The sequence below is a fragment of the Mauremys mutica genome, chromosome 9, assembly GCF_020497125.1.
Source record: "Mauremys mutica isolate MM-2020 ecotype Southern chromosome 9, ASM2049712v1, whole genome shotgun sequence".
Taxonomy (NCBI): Eukaryota; Metazoa; Chordata; order Testudines; family Geoemydidae; genus Mauremys; species Mauremys mutica.
This window is the reverse complement of record NC_059080.1, coordinates 49,865,347-49,890,963: the sequence shown is the minus strand read 5'-3', so window position 1 is coordinate 49,890,963 and position 25,617 is coordinate 49,865,347. Positions and strand designations below refer to the sequence as shown.

At 50.4% G+C, this 25,617-nt stretch overlaps 3 protein-coding genes across 7 annotated transcripts in view; 2 read left to right on the top strand and 1 right to left on the bottom strand.

Annotated features, from left to right (window-relative positions):
• Positions 1 to 707: 707 nt before the first annotated feature.
• Positions 708 to 7,238, bottom strand: FBXO45 (F-box protein 45). Its single transcript, XM_045030365.1, has 3 exons — positions 6,981 to 7,238; positions 5,145 to 5,501; positions 708 to 3,013 (listed from the first exon to the last, which is right to left on the bottom strand). The coding sequence occupies exons 1-3, from the start codon at positions 7,236 to 7,238 to the stop codon at positions 2,828 to 2,830; spliced, it is 801 nt and encodes a 266-aa protein (XP_044886300.1). The 3' UTR covers positions 708 to 2,827.
• On the top strand, positions 7,081 to 25,571 carry WDR53 (WD repeat domain 53). Of its 5 annotated transcripts, none has more exons than XM_045030363.1 (3): positions 7,081 to 7,148; positions 12,487 to 12,982; positions 23,031 to 25,571. In XM_045030363.1, exons 2-3 carry the CDS (start codon positions 12,503 to 12,505, stop codon positions 23,613 to 23,615), a joined length of 1,065 nt encoding a protein of 354 aa, XP_044886298.1. In that variant the 5' UTR covers positions 7,081 to 7,148; positions 12,487 to 12,502; the 3' UTR covers positions 23,616 to 25,571. The 5 variants fall into 5 exon arrangements, with proteins under 5 accessions (XP_044886298.1, XP_044886299.1, XP_044886296.1 ...); XM_045030364.1 differs by lacking the exon at positions 7,081 to 7,148 and adding an exon at positions 7,680 to 7,727; XM_045030361.1 differs by lacking the exon at positions 7,081 to 7,148 and adding an exon at positions 7,727 to 7,791.
• The window catches only part of SMCO1 (single-pass membrane protein with coiled-coil domains 1), a 30,543-nt gene continuing 17,787 nt past the window's right edge, over positions 12,862 to 25,617 (top strand). Inside the window, exon 1 of the mRNA XM_045030368.1 lies at positions 12,862 to 12,982. The gene's annotated coding sequence lies outside the window, so the exon portion shown is untranslated. The remainder of the gene's footprint in view (positions 12,983 to 25,617) is intronic.

Sequence of the window (25,617 nt, the reverse complement as noted above, 5' to 3'; positions counted from 1 at the left end):
ACTTAATGAAATTTCTCCAATTCAACACTCTCAAAATTGCTACTTCAACTCCCCCACCAACATGCCTTGAATGCTGTTATAACAATACACAAACATTTCCTTTTATGTTGTAGCAGAGTTTATTTTAATATTTTGTACAACTAGCATTGGTCTCCAGTAATAAGTTATAACAGGTTTACATAAGCAAGATGTTTCCCACCCCCCACCCTCCAAGGAAAGGAATGTTCAGCTTCCACCACTTCTAATTTATAGGGAAGGAGGGCATGACATTACCTGAAAAAGAAAAGTGAAACCTAATTCATGAACAAAATTCTCTGGAACAGTTCTTGGGATTAGCTATATATACTTGGATTCCATAAACAAGTGCAGAGGCCACGCCTTCCAAGACTCATTTAAAAAGCACATTAATCTAAGCCCTGGTCTACACTAAGCTCGGGGGTCGAACTAGGGTACGCAAATTCAGCTACGTGAATAACGTAGCTGAATTCGAACTACCCTAGTTCGACTTACTTACCGTCCAGACGCCGCGGAAGCGAACTCTGCGGCTCCAAGGTCGACTCCGGCAACTCCTCCTGCCGCGGTGGAGTACCGGAGTTCGAACTAGCGCTTCCGGGGTTCGAACTATCGCGTCTAGATCAGACGCGATAGTTCGAACTCCGAGCAGTCGAACTCGCCGCGTCGACCGTCCCGGTAAGTGTAGACTAGCCCTAACAGAAGTTTTTCTTTCATTTTAGGACAGTTTTTAAATTGATGCCATAATGTTCTGCTGTATTGATATATAGTTTACAATCTAGTACAAATAGTAAATGTTTGTAACAATTAGATTTTTCTAAAAGTTTTTCACATCTACAGGTCTCACTTCATTCAACTGTTCCATGTTTCAGTTCCATGTTTTAAAAGGTCTTTCATTTCTTAATGTTCATTTTGTTTTCAAAAACAAACAAGAGAAACTGACCTCAACAGATATTCCCTTTACGTAACAGACTACACATAAAACAAATAAATATTTTAGAACCCTTCAAGTAGCAACAACAGAGTCTGTTCCAGGGCAGAACCCTGTTATGTATTATGTAAAAAGCATTCCAAAACCTAGTTCTTCAACAGCACCCCAGACAACTACCTGTACCATTTCCCCTGGCTTAATCAGATAACAGAAAAAAAATGAAATCAATAACTTAAGAATTTCCTCTCATGCCCATACACAGATAATTAAAAGATATGCCTGAGATTACATGATTCAGATTCTCTAGCACAGACAAATTAAGAATTTGTACAAATGTTTCCCTTCCCCTTCCCTAAAATAATAATCCTGAAAAAAGTTAAGATAGCTCTGTGTAGCTTGGAGAAACAAACCAAAAAAAGAAATAAAATTTTAGTACCAAGGGCTGGCCTCAGGGCTTAGAGGTTAAGATGTTATTGCCAGGTTGGAGGCTAACTTTGCATTTTTCATTGTGGAAGCTGGCAGTTTCCTAGACCACTGTTGAGCTTTCAGCCTCTGTGGAAAGTAGCTGCTACAGCACCTACATCTACTTCCTTAGGACACAACTGATTGAGAAGGCTGTGATACCAGATTCCATGAGTACTGTAATGCTGACAAGTTTGTGAAAAATAGTTTTTAGAAAAATGAAATGGGTGAAAACTCCACACAGTAGACCTGATCCAGAATTCCTGTCAGAGGGCGGTGAGAGTTTTACTACTCTTGGCTGTAGGTAGACAGAGCCCATACCTGGATATTTGGGGAGTTGTTTGTCTTTTAAACACTCAATTTAAGTCAAATAAAAGGAAGCCTTGAATCCTTAGTAAAACATTTTAGCAGAAAAATAAAATCTAGACCCAGGAAGTTCAACATTGTTTTTCATATTACTTTGAAAGCCTCATTTTACAATATTATAAACTTTATGACTTCTTAAAGATGAATTAGTTTTTCTGCATCAAGAGGAAGATCAACCCATGAAATAGGTTTGCATTCCCTTGTTAATAGGGATCAGGATTTGTGGCATAATAAAACTCATGGGGGGCTTCTTTTTGTCACAGGAAAAACAAAAATTGCTCTAGCCATGGAAACTTTCTCTACATCCAAATGAGCCTATGTAGCACCTTCTTCCACAAAAGCATCCCAAGATGCTTTATAACACTTGCATGCATGTTGTCTATCTCTCAACAGAGGTTGTTCTGATGCCATGTAGTGGTTTTTCCTTTAAGAAATTATATCCCAGTTTAGAAAGAAGCCAACCTTTTGTTCTGTTTAACAGGACTTTTTTTTTTTTTTACATATTCGGTATATACAACCTTTAAAATACACTTAAAAATAGCTGCACAAATTTTATATCTCATTGTATAAGAGAAGTGCAGTCCAGGCAGACCATGCTTCTCAATATGTTAAAAAATATAAATAAAACCCAACCAGACTCTCTCCCCTCTGGTAGCCACACTGGCCCGGAAGGAACAGTTTTAAAATGGGAGTCTTTCACAAAACACGCTACCTACAAATTCTCAGGTTAGTTTTCTCAAGCACGTCTATCAAATCTTTCCGTACATATTTGAGATCACGCACAGACATCTTAGCAATGAAATCTGTTGCAACATGCATGTGTGAACTGCCCAATCAACCAACTCCAACCCTGAGGATTTTTCTGGTTTGATAGAAAAAGGAAATGTAACAATTCCTGCAGTATGGCTGGTTCTCCAGATCACAATTCTTTGTTTTCCTGGATGTTTCTTGCACACGCACCCACACTTTATTTCAAGTTCATCTTTCCCTCTAACCAACGTGCAGATTTCTTCTCCAGATCTTCCACATCTTGATGTCCCAATGAAACAATCAATGTTATCCATCTAGAGGTTTTCCCAGGTAGACCAAAGTCACCTCTGTGTTACCATACACAGCAGACACTGCTGGATATAGGCAGGCCTTTGGCAATCCTCTGAATGCAACTCCCAAGAACTCATAGCCCCGCTCAAAAGCTAATGTCTTGTCTTCCATGTCCAAGATGACTCGAATCCTCTCACCTATCTGCAAACGGAGATAGGAAGAAGAGTTAGGCAATATTCAAAGGGAGACCAATTAAAAGGGAAATAAAATAAATGTTAGCACATAGACAGTAGAACAGGAGACCTTAAGAGAATGGCATTTTTCTGTTTCTCAATAAAAATGAATTAATTTTTCTGTGGGAATGTCAGTTTCACTGATGCTCGCAAGATTCTGTATAGCTGTACTGAAAATTTCAAGTTAACAATCACAATGCTAAATATCCCAAATGTGACTCTTCACATGTGACTGATCTGGCAGTAAGAATTAATACACTGCATTATATCTACTTCAGTGTTCTGCAGTATGTGGCTATTTTGTAGAGGCCTCCACCCTGTATTTCCCCTGACTCTGAATATAGCTTTCATTATGATAAATAGGTAAAGCCTTTGCAGAGAGATTTTAAAGCCACAGAACTGGTTTTAAGAAAGTAGGTGCTGTATGCCATGTGAACTAAAACACTTTTTTTGCCAAGCATGCACTCTGAACATCAGCATTACACTCTTATTTACTGATAGAGCAGGAAATTTCAAAACTATGTGTAGACTTTTCCCATTTGTTTTTGCCAAAAGAAAAAATATATATGAGAGTAATAAACATTGACTGCACCAGGAGAATCACAGATCAGCATATAAACATGATATTGCATGTCAGTTAATTTACCTAGAGCATGATTTTAAATTTAAATAAGTACACAGCTCCCAACAGCAAGCAGTAACATGATATTACACAAGCTTCTATGTTGTGGAAGAATCAAGCCACCCTCAAATGTAGTCTCCTTTAACCTCTAACTTGTAAGAGGGCACTTAAGAATGTATACTTTTTAGTATTTATTTTATGAAAAGAAAGATCTCACAGGCTTTACTTAATTCAAGCATACTTTAAAGAGACATCAACTTGAAATCAAGTCAATTTAAAAACTAAGATCAAAGCAGTTTTGTCTATGCGATATCCTTAAGTCTCCATGACCATTGCTATAGTTTTAAGTTCTTCCCCACCCTCCTTTCCTGTTAGGGTGTGAAAGACCCAAACAAGGGAAACTGACCACACAAAGTAAATAGGTAGAGTGACTATACATAGTGCTATCAAAGGCACAAAATTAACTACAGAAAAAAGTCTCTCTGATCTTTACAGTAATATTATGTTTTACTCATAAAAAATCATGGATACATGTTTCAGAGAAAAGTGCAATTTTTTAAATTTAAGTGCCATTATACAGATCATGTTTGCTATACCACTCAGACAGCTAACTTTACTTAGAGTGGGGACTTAGGAATATTGTATATAAATATAAATTAAACAATGTTCACCCACTAAAATGCAGCCATAGCTGAAGTGGAACATCACACAACAACACTACATAACAGTGTAAGTCGGGAATTATAGTGTATTCAATTGAAGCTGTACTGTCAGAAAATCTAGTAAGCAGAATGTCATTACCCAAAAGTGGAATTTGGCCAAAGCGAAATACCACTATTTTAGGGGGGGGAAGTGCCACACATTCTTTAATTATGGCAAGTTATCTGAACATCAATATTATGTCTTATCCAAAAGATGTCCCCTCTAAGAATATCAATTATTGAATAAACATCACTTCTGCATCACTCAGGATTTCCTTGGAGAATTCCTATCCAATTACTGACTAGACTCAGCACACTTAACGCTGGGATGCACCAAAAAGACATAATGCTTATCAAACACAGCCCTGTTAGTAGTGAACAAATCCCTGGTTAAAACATTTAGAATGCTCTAGTACGTTTTAGAAAAGAGGTTGCTGCCTTTCAATGAACTGTATGAATGCAGGATAATATCAGATAAGATTTAAGAAAAGAAAGGTACAAGATTAATTTAATTCTAACTGGAGGAGACAACGTAGGATCCAGAATCTGTACACCATACAGTGATGTAATCTAAAATAAACCAGTAAATTAGAAAGAAGATAATAAGGTAAATGTCAGACCAGTTTAGGAGACAGACATTTTTATAATAGAAAAGGGACATATTAAAGAACAGTGGCTTATTAGGCAATGAAGTCTTTTTCTAGACCGACAATTCCTGAAGGACAGATCTTCACAGATGCGTAGAGCCTCTCTAGCTGGTGCTTAGTCTCACTCACCTGGTATTTTGGTGCATTATTGCACTGTGGGAAACTGCCATTCACTTCTCCATTATGTAGCAAATTATTGTCCACCAGATTCCATCCCCAACTCTGGTCATCACTGCCCAGCAGTGCTACATAGCCCTGACACTGCATGGGAGCCCGTTTTGTGGCAATTCCAATGACTGCCACTGTGCCAAGAGGCCCCTCCCACCAAACTTCCCAAGCATGACGACCCTCGCTGAAACCAATCTTGGTCCTTGCCCCATCTGTGCTCTGAGCAATGGGGTTCCGGTGCAATGTAAATCCATTTTTCTTGATGTACACATTCCTGGAGCAGTCATTGGTGCTGAAAGCATGCTGAAAGGCCCGTACCTAAAACCACAGAAAGAGAGATGGGATTTTTGAGTGGAGGGAATAATCATAAAATGAATTAATTTGTTAACATCTTACACCTCATTTCCACCAAATTTCAAACTTTTAAAAAACCACAGTGTAGAAGAGACGCAAAAGCACGCAGGATCAGAGGTGACAAGTTCCTGAGCTCCCAAGGGGTGCTCGACCCCCCCGCGCTCCACCCCTTCCTCCAAGCTCCCATCTCCAACCCTTCCTGCCTTCCCCTCCACTTCTTCATGCCCCTGCTCCTCTCTCTCCCCCCTCAGTGCCTCCTGCACACCACTGAACAGCTGGTTGTGGCAGGCAGGCAGGAGGGTTGTGGGGGAAGGGAGGAAGCTAATCTGTGGGGCTGCCAGTGAGTGCTGAGCACCCACTATTTTTTTCTCATCAGTGCTCCAGCCCTGGAGCACCCACAGAGTCAGCACCTATGCGCAGGATAGTGGGTTTACTGGCTGAAGACCCCAGAGAGTAACGAACCAGAGTACCTGGGCCCCTGCCAGAGCGCAATAGAGAGGACTGAGGGGAATGGTACCAAGGGGAGGGCACCTGTAAGACAAGCAATTAAAAGCCCAGTCTATATTAGGGAAATTTTTCAAATAGTCAGCCCGATTTCAGCTTCCCAGGGCACAGCAATGGAGCCAGCCTGCTGGCTGTGCAGAGTATTTTAAGCACAGCTGACCAGACTTGCTTTGAACAGCTGGCAGGACCAATGGCGGCAGCTTAAAACAAGCCTTCCTTGCAAGATGACAATTCAGCAACACCAGATCTACTTGCCATTCTCCAACAGGGGGGTGGAAGCGGGGGGGAGGCGCAGCCAAGGAAAACCTGCTCTCCGCAGGCCAGTTCCATTGTCAAGGCGAAGGTGGAGATCAGGGAGTAGATAGCGGCTCTGGAAGCGCTGGGGCCGGGACAGCACCTGCAGGGCCGGCTCCAGAGCCCAGCGGGGCAAGCACCCGCCTGGGGCGGCCCTTTCCCGGGGGGGCGGCAGGCTGGGCCGGCGGACCTGCCGCAGTCATGCCTGCGGGAGGTCCACCGGAGCCCCGGACCTGCCGCAGGCATGACTGCGGAGGGGACGCTCGGCCGGCGGCTCCAGTGCACCTCCGGCGGGCATGACTGCGGACGGTTCGCTGGTCCCGCGGCTCGGCTGGACCTCCCGCAGAGCCGCCGGACCAGCGAACCGCCCGCAGCTGCGGGAGGTCCAGCCGAGCCGCGCGACCAGCGGACCCTCCGCAGTCATGCCCGCGGGAGGTCCGCTGCTCCCGCGGCTCGGGGGCGCCTCCCGGGCATGACTGCTTGGGGCGGCCAAATTTGTAGAGCCGCCCCTGAGCACCTGCAGTGCCCGGGTGCGCGGACAGCGCCGGCCGGGGCCACTCGGCCCCGGCGTGACCCCGGCGCACAGCACGGGCCGCCAGCCCTGCCCCCCGCGGCGCCGGGAGCCTGCGGCCAGGCCCCGCTCACCTTGCCCTTGTAGGTGGGCACGTTGCAGAGGATGTCAGTGCGCAGCGCCTCCTCGGCCAGGCTGCGGGCGGCCAGGCTGCGCCACACCTCGCTGTTCTCGTCGCCGTGCAGGACGTGGTGCCACAGCCGGCAGACCAGCGCGCAGCTGCGCAGCTCCCGCAGCTCCAGGTAGGAGAACACCAGCTCCAGCACCCGCCCGGGCAGCCGCCAGCCCGCGCCCCCCACCGCGCCCCCGCCGCAGCCGCCGCCCGCCGCCATCGCCTCAGGCGGCGCGCACCGGCCGCTCGCCCCTCCTCCCGGCGCCGGCCGGCCGGCAACAGCCGCCGCCGCCCCCTCCGCGAGACCCCCCGGCGGCGCGAGCCGCCGTACCAGCCCCCGAGGCGGCGCCCGCCGCACTAGCCAGCCTCGCGGGAACCGGCAGTACAGTGGGGGGCGGCGCGAGCTGTTTGCCCTCCCCCGACTGAGGACAAGTGCGGGCGGAAGTGAGCTCTGCGGTTGGGCAGGAGGGGCACAGCTGAGAGTCCAGAGTGCCGCACTTTACCGCGGGAACAGCGCCGTGAGCGACGCCCAGACCGCCCACCCCGCATTCCCCACAGCAGCTGTCACTGCTGCTTTGTACGAGGAGAGGTTGACAGCCCGAGCGCCATGTTGGTTAAGGGTAGAGCTGGCATAGGATCTCGGAAGCGCATGCGCCGCAGCGTACGCTAGTTTGGCTGCAGAGGACTTGCACAAGTACTTTGTGATGACGTAATTATGCTGCGCCGGAACAGGCGGGTCACACGGGGAAGCTGGGTGTTTGGTGTGGTTAGAGGTAACGCGCCCTCCCCTCACCCCGCCGCAGGGACGAGAGCGAGCGGCGCGGTGGGAGCTGCTTGTCCCCGGGGCCTTTCCTCCAGTCCCCCTCGCCCCCGCTCATTCCCCGCCGGGCCCTCCCTCCGCGCACCGCCCCCCCCAGCTCATTCCCCGCCGGGCCTTCCCTCCGCGCACCGCCCCCCCCCAGCTCATTCCCCGCCGGGCCTTCCCTCCGCGCACCGCCCCCCCCAGCTCATTCCCCGCCGGGCCTTCCCTCCGCGCACCGCCCCTCCCCCGTTCATTCCCCGCGGGGCCTTCCCTCCGCGCACCGCCCCCCCCAGCTCATTCCCCGCCGGGCCCTCCCTCCGCGCACCGCCCCCCCCGCCGGGTCCTCCCTCCGCGCACCGCCCCCCCCAGCTCATTCCCCGCCGGGCCTTCCCTCCGCGCACCGCCCCCCCCGCCGGGTCCTCCCTCCGCGCACCGCCCCCCCCAGCTCATTCCCCGCCGGGCCCTCCCGCCGCGCACCGCCCCCCCCGCCGGGTCCTCCCTCCGCGCACCGCCCCCCCCAGCTCATTCCCCGCCGGGCCCTCCCTCCGCGCACCGACCCCCCCCGCCGGGTCCTCCCTCCGCGCACCGCCCCCCCCGCTCATTCCCCGCCGGGCCCTCCCTCCGCGCACCGTCCCCCCCCGCCCCGCTCATTCCCCGCCGGGCCCTCCCTCCGCGCACCGTCCCCCCCCCCGCACATGCCCCGCCGGGCCCTCCCTCCGCGCACCGCCCCCCCCGCTCATTCCCCGCCGGGCCCTCCCTCCGCGCACCGTCCCCCCCCCCCCCGCTCATTCCCCGCCGGGCCCTCCCTCCGCGCTCCGTCTCCCCCCCCCCCCCGCTCATTCCCCGCCGGGCCCTCCCTCCGCGCACCGTCGTCCCCCCCCCGCTCATTCCCCGCCGGGCCCTCCCTCCGCGCACCGTCGTCCCCCCCCCGCTCATTCCCCGCCGGGCCCTCCCTCCGCGCACCGTCCCCCCCCCCCGCTCATTCCCCGCCGGGCCCTCCCTCCGCGCACCGTCCCCCCCCCCCGCTCATTCCCCGCCGGGGCCTCCCTCCTCGGTACGTCCCCGTCCCCCCCCGCTCATTCCCCGCCGGGTCCTCCCTCCGCGCACCGTCCCCCCCCCCCCCCCCGCTCATTCCCCGCCGGGTCCTCCCTCCGCGCACCGTCGCCCCCCCCCCCTCCTTCCCCGCCGGGCCCTCCCTCCCCGCACCGCCCCCCCCAGCTCAGTCCCCGCCGGGCCCTCCCTCCGCGCACCGCCCCCCCCCGCAGATCCCCCGCCGGGCCCTCCCTCCGCGCCCCGCCCCCCCCCGCTCATTCCCCGCCGGGCCCTCCCTCCGCGCACCGTCTCCCCTCCCCCAGCTCATTCCCCGCCGGGCCCTCCCTCCGCGCACCGTCTCCCCTCCCCCAGCTCTCTCCCCGCCGGGCCCTCCCTCCGCGCACCGTCTCCCCCCCCCTGAGCTCATTCCCTGCCGGGCCCTCCCTCCGCGCACCGTCCCCCCCCCCCAGCTCATTCCCCGCCGGGCCCTCCCTCCGCGCACCCTCCTGCACTCAGTCCCTCGAGATCCTCGCCCCCTATGCTCATCCCTCCCTGCTCTCCCAGCCACCCCTGATCCTCTCTCGGCCTTCCCTCCAGTCCCCCGCGCACTCCCTCCCAGGCCTTCCCTTCAGGCCCCTTGCCCGGACCTTCCCTATGAGCACCTAGTCTGCTCCTTCCCTATAGCTATTTCCCTCCCCCCACATGGGCCTTTCTGTTAGCTATCCCCTCCAGCCACCCCGCCCCCTCCCCATCCGCCCCACAGGCCTTACTTCCAGCCCTCTCTCCCTCATCTGGGCCTTCCCTTCAGCCACCCCACTCATCCTGCCCCTCGAGCCATCTTCCCTCTGCCCTCCAGCCATCCTGCCCAGGCCTTCTCTCTAGCCACCCTGTCCCCGTTCCCCTCGCTAATTCTCCCCCTGGGCCTTCCCTACCATCCCCCCACTAACCTCCCCCATGTTGTTGTCATCTCACACCCCAGGCCTTCCTACAGCCACCCGCAAACACTCCGTCTTCCTGGTATTCTGTCCAGCCATACCTGCCTGGTCCTTTCATACAGCCACCCCTCTTCCTGCTTACCCCCTGGGACTTTCCTACACCCCTCCTTATCCCCAGTCACCACCACTGGCTTTTGTCTACAGCCACTTCCACACAAATGTATTCTCACCCATCCCATGGGGGGAGGAGGGGGGAGGTTTGCCTATAGCTGCCCCCTCTTCCTCTTGGTCATCCCCCCCCCCCCCCCAGCAGGGGGCTTTACTTATGGCTGCCACCCTCAACTGTAAGCAATGCACTACAGCCATTTCCTACCTCTGCATGCACACAAGGAGCTTTGTTAGATGTGCTGTGTGCTGTACAATTTTTAAAAAAATCTCTCCTGCCAAGACTTTACAGTTTAAAACCATTAATATATATAACAGCATTGATCCTTGCCTCCACCACAAAATTTGAACAAATCATGTTCGGCTTAAAATAGAGGCGATGCTTCTTACCACAATTTGGATTGGGATGCCAAATTGCTGAAATATTTAATATATTGTGTTGTTTGAACCATAACATGTAAAGCTGTTTAAAAAGCCTCAACAATTTTAGGCCCCAGCCTACAATATGATTCTCATAGGTGCCAGTGTCCTTCCAGGTGGATCCAGTTGCAGGAGCAGAGCCCTAGACATACTTGCTGATGACTCCAACTAATAAGGGTAAACATGGTCATCAAGCACATTAGCTAACTTGAAATTTACTGAAGTTCAGGCCTTAGGAAGTCTGGACCAGCCACGGATCTCCATAGTAAAGTAAATGCCATGTATAAGGAATTCAGTGTGGTTTTATAGTTCTCTTTATAACCTATTATACTAAAATATAAAATATTTTACTGAGCTACATTTTTAAAAAATGTGGGGGTTTTTAAATACTAGCAAGGTGGTTTTTTTTAAAGAAACTACACACTTTTTCAAAGTGGCTTCCTTTGCCCATAGAGGGGATTTGGCAGTGAGGTTCCAGGACAGGTGTACCAGCAGACTGCAGGCAGCGGTGTCACACAGAAAAAGCTGGGAACTGGTGGGAGCCATGCTTTAGGACCTAATTCTTATCAGTTGGGTCAAACAAGCAAAAAGTTTTAGCTTACACAAGTGCTGAGTTCCTCCTCTGTTGGGGCTTCCTGCAACTTTAGAAAAATGCTGAACACAGTTTTTTGCACATCACATTTTTATAGTTTTAGATGCTGGTCTCTCTTACCTGAAAATTCAACAGCAAAAGCACCAAAGAAAGTTCCTCAACCTTTTCTCTCTCAAATGCTCTGAACCACAGGTTACTTTCTCGCATTCTGATCTTAAATTTAAACCTTGTTCACTTCATCCCTCAATTAACTCAGTTCCTCCCAAATCCAACAATTTACATCATTCTGCCTTCACCCTGGTGGAGTCCTTTTTACTTTTCATTTCAGTTTTTCCATATCTCATCTTTGTATGTTTCCTTTCTGCTTATGTGGGTAGTGCTGTATATAGCTAAACTATTTTCATTGTTCTGCTTACAGTGATGATGGTACTTCATGCAAACCCCACCATTATCAAAATAAGCTTATTGTTTAGGAAAAAAAGAACTTTGTCTTACACAGCAGTTTTTCTTACTCTAGGTATCTGTGAGATTTACAAAGCAGTTCAGTGACTGTGTAGTCAGAGGAAGTAGTCATGCTCTAAATTATAGCTTTTCACACAGCTTGGAACATAAGAATTTGTTTTATGAAAAGGGAGTGTTGGCTAGGATATTAAGGCTTGGTCACATTAGGAGCTTAGGGGGGAGGGATAGCTCAGTGGTTTGAGCATTGGCCTGCTAAACCCAGGGTTGTGAGTTCAATCCTTAGGGGGGCCATTTGGGGATTTGAGTTGGGGATTGGTCCTGCTTTGAGCAGGGGGTTGGACTAGATGATCTGAAGTCCCTTCCAATCCTAATAATCTATGATTCTATGAATATAACACCACACCCCTGAATGACAGTTAACAGACCTAACTCCTGGTGTAGACAGTGCTATGTTGACAGAGGGGCCTTCTCACATCAACATAGCCGCTGCCTCTCGGGGAGGTGGAGTACCTACACAGATGGGAGAAACTTTCCTGTCAGTGTAGGTATTATCTTCACTAAGTGCTACAGTAATTCAGCTGCACTGCTTCTACTCTGAGGGTGTAGACAAGCCCTGAGATTTTCCCCCTACTCTTTTCAGTAAGTGCAATAGAAAGTTTAACTTATGTGTTGTGATAGCACCTAGATACCCCAGTCAGAGACTGGGACCCCATTGTGCTGAGCACTATATGCACATAATGAAAAGACAGTCCCTGCTGCAGGGGCTGAAGTAACTTCCACCTAGACAGCTACTCAAGATTAGCAAAAGGTGATTTAGTTTAGTTCATGTACCGGACACAGCACTTCTCACAATAGAGCAGCAAGAGGATGATGCAAAATATCAATACGGTTTGAGCCCAAGTCCCAATTAATGTGCTTACCTATACAGGTGTCCGTTTTACCTTAGGGACACTAGCATCTCATCCAGTGCATGTTACTGTGTCAGCCAAGTGTGCTTTCTTAATTTTTTTACTGTAGTAGGAAAAACCCTTCCCTAACATCAACTTGTTTTCCTACACAGACTCCCTTGAAGTATCATGGCAGTCAAGTGGACTAGTGGACATTCCTCTTCTATATTGTGCTTGAATGTAAACAAAGAAGGGCTGGTAGCTTCCGGAGCAGAGAGAGGAGAACTCACAATCTGGAATGAAGAGGGGTTTCGTTTAGGACAGATACAGCTCCCAAGGGCAGATGATGTCACCTGTGTTGTGTTCTCTCCCACCTACCCCAGCAGGCTGTACACCTCCCATGGTGAAACCATTAGCATGTTGGATGTCAGATCTCTTAAGGGGCCAGTTGAATGCTTTCATCTGAATGAGGAAGAGATCAATTGCCTGTCAGTGAATGAGACAGACAGTGTCCTGGCTGCTGCAGATGACTCTGGGGCAATAAAAATTATGAACTTGGAAAACAAGAAAGTCAGCCGGTCCTTGAGGAGGCATTCAAACATCTGCTCCTCTGTTGCCTTTCGACCTCAGCGCCCTCAAAGCCTTGTGTCTTGTGGACTGGACATGAAGGTGATTTTTATAGTAGATGGTGGATGATGGCTAGAGAACTTAAATATCAACCAGATACGAGTAATTAGATATTTGCTGTACTTCTCTTCCAGTCTAGGATAGTTAATGTGGCCCCAGCAGTGTAGTAAGGATGTTCATAATGCTGTTTTCTGCACAGCAGTTACATTGTTTCTATTGTTGCCTTCCTTTATTATAAAAGAGTTGGGAAAGCAGGAATTAGGGCAGTGATACTGAGGCTCGCGAGCAGCAAGTGGCTCTTTAATGCGTCTCCTGTGGCTTTTTTCAGCACATATTAAAATACTATGATTTCATTATTAACCAATCAGGATGCACTTTTAGTATGTTATTAACCAATTTTAGTTGATAAAATAATACTTAGTCACTAATTTTGCTGTGATAATTATTTATATATATATAAAAAACCCAAAGTATTTCCCATCGTGCTGTTTAAATATGAATATATAGTACTATAGTAAATGAAATAATTAATTCACACTATATTACCCAAAAGAGTCATAACTGATCACTAATTTGGCTCCTGAACCACTGAGGTCTGAGTGTCACTGAATTAAAAGTATTCTGTCAAGGGGGGTGGTGTGAGAAGTGGCAGCAGAACTAAAAGAAGCAACTAGCCTAAGACAGAGAGGGACAGCCTTTGGATAGTTGTGGCTGAGAACTTCAGTCTGGCCTCAGCAAACAGAAACAGAACACAGGTCAAATCACCCAAAGCCTAAATTAGCCAAGACTCAGAGGTTCTGTCTGGTGTGGAGAAAAAGACGGTTACTCACCTGTAGTAACTGGTGTTCTTCGAGATGTGTTGCTCCTATCCATTCCATGTAGGTGTGCGCGCCGCGCGTGCACGGTTCTTCGGAACATTTTTAGCCTAGCAACTCCGGCGGGCCGGCTGGCGCCCCCTGGAGTGGCGTCGCCATGGCGGTGGATATATACCCCAGCTGGCCCGTCCGCTCCTCAGTTCCTTCTTGCCGGCTATTCCGACAGTGGGGAAGGAGGGCGGGATTGGAATGGATAGGAGCAACACATCTCGAAGAACACCAGTTACTACAGGTGAGTAACCGTCTTTTCTTCTTCGAGTGATTGCTCCTATCCATTCCATGTAGGTGATTCCCAAGCCTTACCTAGGCGGTGGGGTCGGAATGAGACGTGGCGGAGTGTAATACCGTAGAGCCGAAGGCTGCGTCGTCTCGAGACTGGTGCACCAACGCGTAGTGGGAAGCGAAGGTATGGACTGAAGACCAGGTGGCCGCTCTACAGATGTCCTGGATGGGGACATGGGCCAGGAACGCGGCCGATGAGGCGTGTGCCCTCGTCGAGTGTGCGGTGAGTCGGCACGGGGGAACGCGAGCAAGCTCGTAACACGTTCTGATGCAGGACGTCACCCAGGAAGAAATCCGCTGCGAGGAAACCGGCTCGCCTTTCATGCGGTCAGCTATTGCCACAAAAAGCTGGGACGAACGCCGAAAAGGCTTTGTGTGGTCGATGTAGAACGCGAGTGCTCGGCGGAAGTCGAGGGTATGCAGCTGCTGTTCCCGAGGCGAGGCATGCGGCTTCGGGAAGAAGACCGGGAGGAAGATCTCCTGGTTGAGATGGAAGGTCGACACCACCTTGGGGAGGAAGGCCGGGTGTGGTCGGAGCTGTACCTTGTCCCCGTGAAAGACGGTATATGGGGGACCCGCCGTCAGGGCGCGGAGCTCTGAGACCCGTCTGGCGGATGTGATCGCCACAAGGAAGGCCGTCTTACAGGTAAGATGGAGGAGAGAGCACGTAGCGAGGGGCTCGAAGGGTGGGCCCATGAGCTGGGCGAGGACCAGGTTAAGATCCCATGTCGGAGCAGGAGGACGCACCTGCGGGTAGAGACGGTCTAACCCTTTAAGGAATCGTGATACCATCGGGTTGGAGAAGATCGAGCGACCTCCTATAGCTGGTCGAAATGCTGACAGCGCTGCCAGGTGCACCCTGAGGGACGAGATTGCAAGACCTTGACCTTTGAGGTACCAAAGGTAGTCGAGGACAGTCTGGATGGGGGCCGAGAAAGGGTTGATAGCTCTCTGGTCGCACCAGAGGGCAAAGCGCTTCCACTTGGCGAGGTAAGTAGTTCGCGTTGAAGGTTTCCTGCTTTCGAGCAGAACTTGCTGCACCGCTGCGGAGCAATCCCTCTCTGCGTCGGTTAGCCACTCAGGAACCAAGCTGTAAGATGCAGCGATTGCAGGTTCGGGTGACGAAGCCTGCCGAGGTCCTGGGTTATGAGGTCCGGCCACAGCGGAAGGGGAATGGGTTCCCGAACCGACAGCTCGAGCAGCAGGGTATACCAGTGCTGCCTCGGCCAGGCCGGAGCGACGAGTATGATGCGGGCGCTGTCTCTCCGGATCTTGAGTAACACTCGGTGGACGAGCGGAAACGGAGGAAACGCGTAGAGAAGAGGCTCTGTCCATGACAGGAGAAACGCATCTGAGAGGGAGCCTGGAGCTTGACCTTGGAAGGAGCAGAACCTGTGGCATTTGCGGTTGGACCGGGAAGCAAAGAGGTCTATCTGGGGAAAGCCCCACCTCTGGAAGATGGAATAAGCCACATCTGGGCGAAGGGACCACTCGTGAGAGGCGAAGGACCTGCTGAGGCGGTCGGCCAACGTGTTCTGTGCTCCTGGCAGAAAAAACGCTTCGAGGCGAATCGAGTGGGTTACGCAGAAATCCCAGAGGAGCAATGCCTCGTTGCAAAGTGGGGAGGACCGCGCCCCGCCCTGCTTGTTGACATAAAACATGGCTGTGGTGTTGTCCGTGTAGACCGCTACACAGCGGTTCTGCAGGTGAGCCCGAAAGGCGAGACAAGCTAAGCGGATCGCTCTCAGCTCCCGGACGTTGATATGGAGGGAGAGCTCCTGGGGTGACCAGAGACCCTGGGTGTGTCGGTCTCCTACGTGAGCCCCCCAGCCCAGCGCCGAGGCGTCCGTCGTCAAGGTGATTGATGGGCGAGGCGGGCGGAACGGAACTCCCTCGCAGACCGTTTCCGGGTCCAGCCACCAGGTGAGCGTCTGGAGAGCGGGCTTTGCCACCGTTACCACCATGTCTAGGGGATCGCGATGAGGGCGGTACACCGACGCCAACCACATTTGGAATGGGCGAAGTCGCAGCCTGGCGTGTGCGGTCACAAATGTGGACGCTGCCAAGTGACCCAGGAGGCGGAGGCAGGATCGCACCGTTGTCGTCGGAAAGGCCTGCAGCTCCCGAATGAGGGAGGCCAACGTCTCGTGCCGAGTGCGAGGGAGGCACGCTCTGGCCAGATTGGAGTCGAGGACCGCTCCTATGAACTCCACTCTTTGCGCTGGAACTAAGAGGGACTTCTCGGTGTTGACAAGCAGGCCGAGAGACCGGAACAGATGTAGAATCTCGGTCACCTGATTCGCCACCAGCTCTTGGGAGCGGCCCTGAATCAGCCAGTCGTCGAGATATGGGTAGACGTGGATGCGACGACGGCGGAGGGCTGCGGCGAAGACCGCCATGCACTTGGTGAATACCCTCGGCGCGGTGGAGAGGCCGAAGGGGAGCACTGCGAACTGGTAATGAGCTCCGTTGACCATGAAGCGCAGGAAGCGTCTGTGGGGGGGGTAGATTGCCACATGAAAGTAGGCATCCCTCATGTCGAGGGCAGCAAACCAGTCTCCAGGATCCAAGGAAGGGATAATGGACCCCAGATACCTCGAAACTTGAGCTTGCACAGGTATCTGTTGAGCTCCCGGAGGTCTAAGATGGGACAAAGGCCTCCTTTCGCCTTGGGGATGAGGAAGTATCTGGAATAGAATCCCCTGCCTCGCCTGCTGGGAGGCACCTCCTCGATGGCACCCACGCTCAACAGAGATTGGACCTCCTGTAAGAGGACTTGCTCGTGAGAGGGGTCCCTGAAGAGGGACAGGGAGGGTGGGTGGGAGGGAGGGGGCGAAATGAACTGTAGGCGGTAGCCGTATTGGACAGTGCTGAGGACCCAACTGTCTGATGTTATAGATGACCACGCCTGGAGGAAGCGGGAAAGGCGATCGGAAAACAGAAGGGGTGGATCCTGATTGGAGAGTGGTGAGCGGCCCTCGGGCGTCCCATCAAAAGGCCGTCTTTGGGTCTTGAGGGGCCTTGGACGATCCCTGGGCTTGATTACGCCGCCCGCCCGATGGTCTGCGGCGGAAGGGGGCTGAGCGCCTATTGTTAGGCGGGCGAGGTCGGTTGTGTTGAAAGGGGCGATAAGGTTGACGCCGGAAGGAACGCCTTTGGGTGGCCGGCGTGTGCATTCCTAATGTGCGGATCGCCACTCTGCCGTCCTTTAGGGTCTGAATGCGGGTATCAGTCTTTTCTGAGAATAGACCCTGCATCTCAAAAGGAAGGTCCTGGAGCGTGTATTGGACCTCCGGCGGCAGAGTAGAGGACTGAAGCCATGCAATGCGTCGCATGGTTACCCCTGACGCTATGGTCCTGGCCCCCGAGTCCGCTGCGTCTACCGCTGCCTTAATTAAGGTTCGGGAAGCCAGCTTTCCTTCCTCCAGCAGTGCCGAGAATTCTCGGCGGGAATCCTGCGGGGTGAGCTCTGCAAATTTCCCTAGGCAGCCCAAGATGTTGAATGTATATCTCGAGAGCAGGGCCATTTGGTTGGCGATGCGGAGTTGGAGGCCGCCCGCTGAGTAAATTTTCCGGCCTAACAAGTCCATGCGCTTGGACTCCTTCGACTTTGGCGCAGCGGCGGGCTGTCCGTGTCGCTCCCGGTCATTGACAGATTGGACAACTAGAGAGTCCGGGCCGGGTGAACGTAAAGGTATTCGTACCCCCTCGGGGGGACCGAGTACTTCCTCTCAACCCCGCGCGCTGTAGGCGGGACGGAAGAGGGCGACTGCCAGATAGCGGCATTGTTCTTTTGAATTGTCCGGATGAAGGGGAGCGCCACCCTCACGGGGGCCTCCGCCCCCACCACGTCCGTGATGGGGTCATCGACCTCCTGGACTTCTTCCACGGGTAGGTTGATGGCCTTAGCTACCCTTCTGAGAAGGTCCTGGTGAGCCTTGAGGTCGATCGGCGGAGGCTCCGACGGTGACGCCCCTGCCACCGCCTCATCGGGGGAGGAGGATGAGGAAGGACCCGGTAGCACTTCTTCCGGTGCCTGCTCCGTGTCTGCGGGAATAGGTGCCCGTGTTTCATGCTCTAAGTGCGTGCCGTGAGTGGCGGCCTGTGGAGTGGGGGACGGAGGTGGCCTGCTGACCATGGCTACCGGTACCGAGCGCACCGAGCCTGGCTGTCGCGGCGGAAGGGGAGGCCCCTGTTCATGTTCGGCCCAAGGCACCCAAAATCCCCATTGTTGAGGTCCATGTTCTGGTGGGAGGGACCCCGCCCGGAAGTCAATTGCGCTGCCCCTAGGGGAAGCGACTGAGGGCTCTCTTGATGGCCGGGGGGGGCCGAAGCGGTGGCCGGGCGGACGTCCGGTGCCGGAGTAAAGTGCCCCCGCGGTGCCGACGGACGGTGCCGGTCGTCACGTGGTGTAGCCGGCGAACGGGACCTGCGCGTGGGGCGGCGCCGGGAGCTCGACCGGCGGCGCCGGGAGCTCGACCGGCGGCGCCGGGAGCGCGACTTGCGGCGCCGGGATGCGGATCTGGACCACGTGTGGCGGCGCCTGGAGCGACTGCGTGAGTCTCGACGCCTCTCGCGGTGCCTGGAGCCGGACCTGGTGCGGTGCCGGCGAGTCGGCGACCGGGACTTGGAATGTCGCCGGGAGTGCGACCGGTACCGCGACTGGGAGCGGTACCGGGACTGCGACCGGCGAGGAGACAGGGAGCGTCGTCTCGACATGGATCGTCGTGCCCGGTGCGGTGGAGAGCGGTGCCGTGAGCGAGATCGGGACCGAGATCTGGCGGCGGTGCTGCGATCAGCTCGGAGGCCCGGGGAGCGCATCATAACTGGCTTCCCAATAGATTTGAGAGTCCGCACCGGTGGCACCGGCAGCTGAGCGCTTGCATCAGCGGTAAGGTCAATCAAATGTCTTGCCGTCGCGAACGCCTCGGGCGTGGACGGCAGCCTCAGCTCCTCCTCGGTAGGTACCGGGGAGCCGGGCGGTGCCGGACTCGACGGGCCTTGCGGCGCCGGAGTCGACAGCACGGTGCACGTTTTGTGCACAGCCTCAGCCTGCACCGTTACAGTCGGAGGCGGCTGGGCTAACGGTCTCTTGTGCTTGTCCTAGACCGTCTTCGGCACTTTGCGCTTCTTTCCCGGGGAGATGGAGCGGTGCCGGGTGCCGAGATGCATCATCAGCACCGGGGCGGCTGGGTGCGGTCGGCGCGCTGCTAGCTGAGGCAGTCTTTGGCGCCGCCGGTGCTGGTGCCGGAGGTTGGAGGGCCGACTCCATGAGGAGTTGTTTCAACCTTGAGTCCCGCTCCTTCCTCGTGCGAGGCCTGAAAGCGATGCAAATGGGGCACTTGTCCGACCGGTGTGCCTCTCCAAGACAGCGGAGGCAGGAGTCGTGCGGGTCACTCACCGGCATAGACCGCTGGCAAGCCGCGCAGGGCTTGAAACCCGCCGGTCCGGGCATAAGCCCGCACCGGGGCGGAAGAAGAGGGCTAACCCCTCTAATTCCCTAATGACTATCGTAACACTAACTATAGAACTATTAACAAAACTTAACAACTATGATAACTATATACACTAACGAACGGAGAACGCTAAGGCTGTGGAGGAAAGCAGATCACTCCACTGTTCCTACTAGCCGTCACGGGCGGAAAGAAGGAACTGAGGAGCGGACGGGCCGGCTGGGGTATATATCCGCCGCCATGGCGGCGCCACTCCAGGGGGCGCCAGCCGGCCCGCCGGAGTTGCTAGGCTAAAAATGTTCCGAAGAACCGTGCACGCGCGGCGCGCACACCTACATGGAATGGATAGGAGCAATCACTTGAAGAAGAAGGGGATAAATCATGACAAGGTGGCTGTAGAGAGCTTGCACCACATCAACTATCATTGTTTTTCTTTATGCATATTGACTTTTCCCAGGGGACCAATTAAACATTGCAAACAGAACTTTGTGAGTGGTTTGTGAAAAGTGCTAACTTTTGATACTACTATTCTGACATTTCGTACAGATTAGTAAAAAACACATGACTGGTACGTACAATGATAACAAGGGGTTTGTTTAAAATTCCATGTGTTATTCCTTTGTTTTAATAACCTCTTGAAAGCTTAAATGAAATCAATTACTTTTTTTAATTTGTCCTTTCTCTACCTCACTTCAAATTCCAACTTTTATTTTAAGTTTACTATTTAGGACTAGATTTTTTTTTAACAAGAAATATTTAAATATTACTGAATCACGAGGACTTTGCAAAAAGATAGGAGGCAAGTAAGTTTGGGAGTAAACCCTAACTTTGACAATGTACCCTTTACTAATCCTCTAATGGTAAAACATGACTCAGGTTATTCTTTGAGCATAGAGATTCTGGGGTCTGTTTTTTTTCTTGAAGGCATAATCCACTGGGGACTGATACAAACTTAATGCAAACAATATTCCAAACATTGCAATACCCAGGTTTTGATAGCTTATTAGGTTGTAGTCCTGCAAAGACTCACTCATGCAAGTAGGACCCGTGATGTTAAAGGACTACTTTTGTATATAAGGGCATTCAGGTTCAAACCCTGATACTGGATGCCTATTTCCAGGATATCCTGAGGAATGGAATACACCTGGGATGGGCATAGCCATCTCTACAGGTCACTGCTCTTTTATTTATTTGCCTCTAAGTTTTGAGAGGAAAAAAAACAACTTTTATTGTTCCTCATATGACTTTAGCTGCATATATAGTAATTTCCACTAGCACTGTCACATTTGTCATGTTCTAGTTAAGGTGGTCGTGTTCTTTATAAATCTCAATTTTAGAATTCATAATTCAGTGAGGGCTGACTTTTTTATACAATGGTTAAGATTTGGAAACCTGGTTGCCTAAAGTTCCTAAATCTATATTTAGGTACTTTGAGAAATAATTTTCAGAAGTGCTGAGTACCCAAAAAATTAGTTGAAGTTAATGGGAGGTGTAGGCACTCAGCACTTTTGAAAATCAGGCCACTTAACTTTACACACCAAGTTTGAAAATTTTGGCCCGAGTCTTGTCCTTTTATGTGTCTTTTTCCCTCACATGCTGAGAGTAGAGTGGAGGAAGAGAATAGATGTTTTGCAGTTTCTGAAGCTTCCTTGTGCTCCTGTAGCTCAGTAACATCATTTGTTTGAATTACCACCTAACAAACACACTAACCCTGTTGGTGGCTCATCCATAATTCTGACTTGCAGTACTGGAAGTCAAATAATGCCCCATTTGGAAGCATATTTATTTCAATATGGGGATTCTGAAGGTGGTAGAGTCTTACTAAATTTTATCATCTGGAGATGTGTTCTCACCAGATGATGATAATACAGGAAACAGTTCTAATCATCTTGTATTGTCTCTTCAAATAAGTGAACTCAAATATTCAGTGAGGTGAGTATGGAATTTGAGTTGTGGTCCCCTCCCCCCAGCTGATAATGGGAACCATGCAGGTAAATCCCTGTGTGCTGTTTTGGAAATTTAGGAGGTTACTGTTGAAGGGCCACTACCTGTTAAAATTGTTAGTGTTTCGTTTTTATATTTTACTCAGCCTGGCTAGTGAAACTAGACTGGCCTGTTTCTAGTCAGTTTCACTTCTCATGCACTAGCACAATGCTACACTGAGGGTAGCAAATACTGTGGTGTGATAAACTGAGACTATATCTATATAATTCATGGATTGTGTGTGAAATTACAAACCCTATTTGTCTGTCAGGCTGCAAACTCCATTTTGGACATGCAGCCTTTTGACTTCTTTATGGTGTACTTGCTTCCATGTTGGGTTAAAAATTCCAAAGGTGGGAGCAGAACAACAGTACAGGGTAGTTGACTACTTAGGACTACCCAATAACAGGAAAACTACTCACTGGTCCTAGCCCAGAAGACTAGTCCTAGCCCAGAAGAGCTGCTTAGCGGGGGAAGTCATGGCAACAAAGTCACTTGACAGGGGTTTGCCCTCATGTGGGGAAGCTGGCAAGGGTGTTACCTAATGGGGGAGGCTGAAGTTTTGAGAAGGGCAGAGGATGGTGTGCTCAGCTGGGGTTGGGGGCCATTTACTGTAGTCTGAGGGAGAGAGCACTCACCCTGTAACACCATGCCTTCCTGGACCCAGATGGTACCTCAAAGAAAGGGCAAGCTAGCAAGTGAGGGATCTTGCCATTTCATGTTTGTTTTGTATGATCTGTGGCCTCCTGTGCTTTATCTGTTAAAGAGCAATTGTGCTAGAATCAGTGCAAAGCCTCTCTACCAGTATGTGTTAAGTATTCACAATTTTGCTCCTGGAAGAGTTCAAATATAATCAGAAGCTTCACACTTTGGGTCGAGTTCTGGGAGAGGGGTGTGTTTAAGTATCAGGGGGTCTGAAGGGTCAGTGCTGCACCCAGAGGGGCTTACGCAGCTGGACAGTAGGTTCCAACACTCAGAAGGAGGTGACAGATAGAAGGTCTGCCCCCTGAGGGTCAAGGGACTCAAAGATTTGGGGCAGTGGCTGGACTCCATTCAGGCTCCAGGAACTTGAAACACCCTGGGGGTCCAGAGCACAGAGGCTTGGATTCCCCTGAACTGTTAGTATGTTGTTATGAAAATTGGTTAGTTCTTATATAATGTTTTAAATATGTTCAGCATTTTCTACAAAAGTCATCAACCCTGCTATGAAGTAGGCGTTCTCCCCATTTACAGAAAAGGAAATAAAATGGGTCACCAAAGGTGGCAGAGAAAGCGTCTGTTCTGTTCTCATTCCCCATTACACTGGTTTGTGCCTTTTTCAGTTACATAGTTAAAACGGTCAGTTTGTCATGGCTACTGCTGCTCAGATGCCTCTGAAAGCATTCAGAGTGGTTTCTTCACCACTTCCACCTTCTCGAGAGTTGAGTCTCAACTATCCAAAGGAAGGCTGTTTCAGCAGCTGTAGTGCTAAGTCATTTTTTATGGTTTGATTTGAAGGTTATGCTGTGGAACCTACAGAAGGCTCACCCACTGTGGACCATGACCCTGCAGGAGAACGAAGCAGAAGGAGCGGAACAGCAATCAGCTGGCCAGTTCTTTAACCCTCCCCTAGCCCATTCTCTGTCTGTTGCAGCATGTGGCAACATCTTTGGTTGTGGAGGTGAAGACGGTAAAATCCGGATCTTCAGGGTAACAGGTGTCAAGTTTGAACAGGAGCTGGGGTTTAAGGGTCACACTTTGGGGGTGTCACAGGTCCTCTTTCTACCAGAAGTATATTGGCTGCTTTCGGGAGGAAATGATGGAAAGGTGTTACTGTGGGATGTCAGCAATGAAGCTGGGAAGCAACTGAAGAGTCCTGTGAAATCCATCCACAGGAGGAAGGCCAGAACACCAGCTTCCACTAAGAGAGATGGAGAGCCCAACGCAATGGTTACAAATGAACATGCCAGAATTTTACCAAAACTAAGCATAGAACATGGAGAGAAGGTGAACTGGATTTCATATGAAGATATCAAAGGCTTCAGGAAGGTATTAGTTGCCGATCAGAGCAGCTGTATATCTGTATATCCTCTGAATATGTGAAACCTAGACACATATTGTTTAAGGAAATCTTGGCAAGTAGCTAGTTTTTTGGGTTGTTGTGAGCTGGCCTACCTGGTTCCCTACAGAGCACTCTCCTCTTTTTTACCATGGAGAGTAAACTTCCTGTAGCTTAAATAATTCCCAACTCTCATGCATGTATAGAAGTGGCCAGGAATTTGCTGTGGCACATTATGCACATAAGTAACAATACTTTATCTTTTTCAATAGTGGCATATCTTCACTGTAAATATTTTCTTGTGGGGTCGGAAGATGGTGCATCTTGAATATAGGTGTGACTTTGTTTGAAATGGATTGAGAGGAATTGCAGGCTCAGAAATGAGCAGACACCTCAGTGTTGCAGCCTCATGTTGCAGGTTGTAAAATTTTATGTTTCAGTCTGCAAACATTGTAAGAAAGAAGGTCTTACAATGTCTGAGAGAAAAATGGTGGCCTTTTCTGTAAAAACTAAATCAATGGCTGTGGTAAGCTTTGCTGAAGGTGTAATTGACTGGAGTCCTCCAAAACCCCTGCACAATAACAAAACTACTGATTTTCCTGCTTTGCCTCCTTACCTCTTTAGTTCTTTGCTTTCCCTATTTCAACATTTCTGGCAATTTAGGCCTGAATTAGACATATACTGTAATTATCTGAGCTGCAGCAACTGAATTGCGGGTTGCAAGCATGTTTGAACTATTTTTAATTTAATATAGTTAAGAATAATTACTGAAGGGGTTAAATAGCTAAATTGATTTAAAGTTCATCATTAAGTGGGACTTTCAGACTGGAACAACATTGGGGAGAAATGTTGGGGGGAAATGTTAACAGCTATTAACTTGGCTTGTCCTCTGATTTCATGTGTCAGAGAAGAAAAAAAATCTTTTCAATAAAAGCTTTCTCCATCACTGTGCTACTTGTGCTCCTGCTAGCTCTTGTATGACTATCCTATGTAACCCTATATGCTGTGAAAAATGTGAAGTTGAGCATTTTATAACTTAAATGCAGAGTATAATAAAAATACAGAGGGCCAAATGCTGCTGTCTTCCTTACACACATAGTATTACTAATTTCAAGGGCTCCTTGCATGAATAGGGAAAGCAGGCTCTTGCCCTAGGTGGATTGTTAGCTTACAGATTGGGGGGAGGGGGGGGAGAGGTGACCAAATGTGAATCCTGTGCCTTTGAAGTTATTTAATAAACTCTCGGCCTTTATGGGATGTGCAGATAATTCAGAAAGTTTATTTGGAAACGAATCTGACCAATTAAATTATTTCTTTCTCATTGTTTATACATGTAAAGGAGCAATCTTTGCCAAAAACACTGAACTTTGAAGTATTAAATCTGACATTACTAAAATAAAGTTAATTTGTGTTTGTCAATTAGAAGCTTTTTTGGTGGCAACCAGTAAGATAATGGGAGAGATGGATTGTCCTTTTATCGTAAGAAAAGAGCCAGACTATAACTAAAATACTTAGGAGACATTCCCCTCTGGCTACCAAAACAATCCACTGTACATGATGTTGCATTCCATATGCTTTATGAAAATATGCTAATGAGTGTGAATATAATGTAACTGGAATATGCATTATGCAAAAGGTCTCTTGTAAGATATCATTACAACGCTTATCTACTGAGTATGTTCATCCTATTTGTATGAATGTATCATTTCCATGTCTTGAGTTAGGAGAATAAGATATAAACTTGTGTTACTAATGTAAACATGTTAAGTGGAAACCATTAAGGGTGCTTCAGAATCAATCACTTGTAAATGGCTGTTTACTAGTAAGCCTTCCTGTGTTCCTGAGAGTCAGGCCGGAAAGAATGGAGACTTGGAGTCTCACAGGACATGTCACCTAGTACTGGAATCCATCTTAAACCTGGTGCTTTTCCATTGAGAAGGAAGGGTGGAGACCCAGAGAGACAAAAAATTCCCGCCTTGTGCCAAAGCCATAAAAGGGGGCTGCAGTCATGAGAAATCCCCTTTGTTACCACCTGAGCTGGAACTA